At 35.9% G+C, this 4658-nt stretch overlaps 1 protein-coding gene across 2 annotated transcripts in view; it reads right to left on the bottom strand.

Annotated features, from left to right (window-relative positions):
- LPIN2 (lipin 2) overlaps positions 1-4658 on the bottom strand; it is a 36856-nt gene that overhangs the window by 3823 nt on the left and 28375 nt on the right. For both annotated transcript variants that reach the window (XM_009864813.1, XM_009864814.1), the window contains 3 exons: positions 3444-3588; positions 2292-2440; positions 1708-1794 (listed from right to left, as the gene is read on the bottom strand). In XM_009864813.1, coding sequence (XP_009863115.1) covers positions 1708-1794; positions 2292-2440; positions 3444-3588 — 381 coding nt within the window. The remainder of the gene's footprint in view (positions 1-1707; positions 1795-2291; positions 2441-3443; positions 3589-4658) is intronic.

Genomic DNA, 4658 nt, shown 5'->3' with positions numbered 1-4658 from the left:
CCTGCTGAAGAATTTCTTTGCAATCATGACTATATGGTTATAGCAATGTCCAGAAGCACTAGTTTAGGCATTGACTCATTGCAGTGCTCTACACACACGGAAAAGACAGTTCCACTGCTAAAATATCTGCAAGGCATATAATAGTTTAAATATATGACAGAGGAATGGGAAGTGCAAAAAAGAACGGGGCTAATGTGTAATACTCAGATTACACAATTAGATGGACTAGGTTGCGTTTAAGTGCCACACTGGTTTTATCCATCTTTTTACAGTCCAGCTGTAGGACGACAGCCATTATTTAAATTATCTACATCACATAATATTGGATGCCAGATCTCTTGTCTTAGTTGTTCAATTTTTTTCATTTGTTGGCAGAATTCAGAGTGCAGAGTGAAGGACAGATAACAAGAAGCATTCACCAAGCACCCAAAATTTCCCTGCACACTTTGTAGGTTCATCTGTTACACAGATTTGTACATAGTTACTGCATGCACAAAAGGCTTGAGTGTTTACCTGCATTTTCAAAGACTTGATTCAATTTTACAAATAATTCCAAAACTACTCTTTTACTATGCACTGAATACAAAAAATTCCAGGTTATCTCCCAGAGACTGCAAGGGGCCACAGATGAAATTTAGCCACAGAATGAAGGTCAACAACAGATTCTAAGACCCCAAATATTTTTGGGGAAAGAAGACTACTAAGCTTAAAAACAAAGTTCAAACTGATTATTTTAAATGGATCATGAAGTTTTTAATAGTTGATCATCCTGTGACCCTCCTCAGTAGTAAGCATTATTTCTGGAATCACTGTATTTTTGAAAGAAAGTTTGCTAAATTACAGGATCAAATCTGAAAGGGAAGGAAATACATAGGTTTATTCTGCCCTAAGTTACTGGACACGTAAGGCTACATATAAGCCTAGATACCTCTCAGAAGAACAGTCCATTTGTAAGGGTGTGGTTCACAACACCTGAACTGAGGAAACACCTCCCTGCTGCTGCAAGGGGAAGGCACACGGGCTGCCTCCGCAGGTGGCACGGTCAGCAAGTTCAGTCGACTGACCCAGAGAGGGGAAGGGGAAACGGCCCTTTTGTTGAATTACTTTTCTGCTGTTTTACTCAACTGCTTTGGCTTGTGTCAGAAGTGCAACAAAGTGACAGAAAACTCCCAGGCCACCAACCTTCCCTCTGTGACAGTGGCAAGCTATTAACTAGGCTTGCTTCAGAAAATGAAATCAATCCTAGGGAGTGTTCACTTGAGTTTGGCAGCAAACACACTAAACCACAAAATATTTATGCATTGGAAGGATACAAGTTAGGTTTCAATTTACACAGTACCATATTTGTAATAGACTTTATGCTCAACCTGAGTTGGTGGAAAGAGACACATGCTTGATTGTTTGAGAAATTATTGCTATTATGGTTCTCTTTTGTAGTCACAACAATATTACACACAGGTTTTAAGAACTAAAATACAGAAACAAACATTTGAGAAGAGAACTAGCAAATGGAGTGGCTTCCACTCCTGTAAAAATATGCCTTTGGGGAAAGAATTAAGTTTTCTTTGTGAATGACAGAAGTAGCTCACTTCCCAACATTTAGACCAACAAGTCGTAATGCAGTGCATAATTATTAACAACAATCTAATTATCTGCCTATTAATTCCCAAATTCCAGAAAACCCTGATTGTTAGACTACATACTCACTCGTTTATGGAATGATAAAGTTTTGCAATGCCCTGATGAGTCCAGTCCTTGCCAAGCTGAGGAAGGATGTGCCCTAAAGCATCAGACCTAAAAGCAAAATCAGAGACAGTTGATAATACGTATATGGGTTTTGTTAAACACAATCATTAATGATGGTAATACAATTTATAATGAGTGTTCACAGAAATATCTCTGCAGTAGGTCCTAATGATTTTGAAAGAGAATTAGCAGCTACTCCAGAGACAGCAATTAGTGGGGCCATACAGCACAAGTCATTTTCCACGTTAACCTGTGGCTGCTAAACCTGGAAAAGTCTAACTGAAAGGGCAATAGTCTTGTGGTAAACATTATCACCTTTGCATTATTCTTTTAAAAGACATCTTCTAGTTTGCTGTACATTTTTCTAGTTTGCATGTATAAATTACAGTCAAAGGAACAAGCTTTTTTCATGACTGTTAATGAAAATTCTTAAATAGTCTTAAATGAAGTTTCTTTAACTTATTTTATAAAGCACGATAGAACCAATAAAGTGGTATTAAAAAAAATCAAAGAAAAGGAAAAATATAAATCACAATTATACTTACTTGGTTATTGTTCCATCAATGTCTGATATGATGATTTTATCATTCCAGTTCCAGAGATATATTGTTCCTGCACAACGGCAAGTCCCCTGATACTGGGTCGTAATACTAAATACAACATCATTTGGGCCATCTCTGAGCTTCAACTTTGCCTTTAGAATAAATCAAAATAACTGGAAATATAAGTTGCCCACTAGAAAATTTTTAGAATCATAATTAAGGTACAGAAAATGGTTCATGTACTTTTCCTTGTCTGTTTTGATGAACTCATCAAAAAATGAACCAAGGTGTCACATAGGCACAGTTTTGATCGCAAATTCTGTTTTGTCTTTGCCTTTAGAATAAATCAAAATAACTGGAAATATAAGTTGCCCACTAGAAAATTTTTAGAATCATAATTAAGGTACAGAAAATGGTTCATGTACTTTTCCTTGTCTGTTTTGATGAACTCATCAAAAAATGAACCAAGGTGTCACATAGAATTTGCGATCAAAACTGTGCCTGTTTTGTAGGCTGGGTACATGTATTTATCCATAACTTCCAATTCTGCTTATGGTAGCAGATATTTGACTCTCTGCTACTTTAATTCTTGCTATTACAGTAAACTTAAGAGTACTATCAAATGAAACTCCCCGTTTGCTGAAGCACGCAATAATATTTTCTACTTAGTGGACACTTTCCTCAAAATTCTTCCCTGATGAAGACCATACCTCAGACACTAACAGAACTACCTTGTAAGCTGGACTGCAATGAATAAACTGCACATCAATTTAAATGCACATTATTAGACTGTTCAGATACCAGGATATCCAAACTGTCACATTTTTGACAACACCCTAATACAGAAGTTTGGTTATAGAACTTTGTTAGAAATTATTTTTAAATCCAAACACTGATTCTTAAAAACACAACAGAAAAAAATTCATCAAAAATTCCCTGCAGCTGCCCACATTGGCACAGGAAAATACTTCAATGACTTCTTAAATTTTACATTTCTCCATTCCTTTTTTTCTACTGTTAAAACAGTAACTCAATGATCACTTTTTAGTTTGTGAAACATACTTACACGTCACTTCTGAAAAGCAGAAGGTTCAACTTTTAGAATCCGAGTGGAATTGTGAAGCATCCTATGCACAAGAAATGCGTGCCACTTACTATTTGGTCCGAAGACAGTCTAAGTGACTTCTTGTAGGATGGAATGTTCCCATGGGTTGGATGCTCCACTGGGGCAGGGTCTATTTTCAGGGATTCCTTCAACTCCTGGGATGCTTCATCACTAGAAGAATCATCTTCTGGAGGTCTAACATGACATCAACCAGAATAAACATAAGCTACAGTAAATCTTTATTTAATGGGCTAAGATTCTTTCACAAGAGTAATTTCTGCTTCTGTTGAGGATTTGCTACTAGCCCGAGAGCACAGATTAACAAAGTCCATGGTCTAGTGAATGCCCAGACAAAGCCAGTACGTGCCAATAAGCGAGTCAGACTTGTAAGCGTGCGGGTACTGATGGAGCTCTGAACATGACTATTACTAGCTGGCTCCACACATGATGGGTTTTAGTAAAGATCCAGTGAAAAGTGGTCACTAACATTGTGTTGATGAATTAGGTAAACTGCAGATGAAAAAGGATATTGATTGAGTAATAGTGTTTTGATTTTTAGAAAAGTTGCCACACTTACTACATAATTTAAACTGTGGGTGATAAGTTAGTTGAGTAGCTCACCTTTTAAAGTTATTCATAGACTTATTTTTCTGCTAATTAAAGATTTCAAGATTAAAAGCAGTATTTAATTTCTATGAAGAATTCAATCACAATATATCCAGTTTTTAAAATCTTTAAGACACCAACAACACTCACAAGTATCTTCATAAAATCATGGGAGAATATGAATATGCATAATAAATGACCTAGACTGGGACAGTTTTGTGCTAAATACTACTAGTTTTCAACCACAATCTTAGAAAACTTGTGCACTGTAATTAATACTGTTTATTGTTTCAATTATTTGATGTTACAAAAAAATGCACATGGTTTAAATTATGCATATAATATTAAGCTTTTACAAAAAAAAAAAAGGAATTACAAACAATATCTCAGACACAATACCACTATAATTACAGAGTAGTGGCCTGTTGCTAAAGGTTACCATATATATCTTTGTTGTTCTGTCAGTTATGTTACAATTTAAGAAGTAAACACAAGAGGATTTAGGAAATAATTGTGTATTTGTAGTTTCTATAATATTTGCTGCAACATTTTGCTGAATTGTTTGCCAAACACATCTGGTTCCTCTTCAGTAGCTTAGAGGAAAATGATTCCTCCCACAGTAAATTCCTACTGATTCTTGGGAAACGAAGGGAGAGGCA

This window comes from Apaloderma vittatum, unplaced genomic scaffold (genome assembly GCF_000703405.1).
Source record: "Apaloderma vittatum isolate BGI_N311 unplaced genomic scaffold, ASM70340v1 scaffold852, whole genome shotgun sequence".
Lineage (NCBI taxonomy): Eukaryota > Metazoa > Chordata > Aves > Trogoniformes > Trogonidae > Apaloderma > Apaloderma vittatum.
The sequence above is the reverse complement of the archived record's forward strand: the minus strand, read 5'-3'. Positions and strand labels throughout refer to the sequence as shown.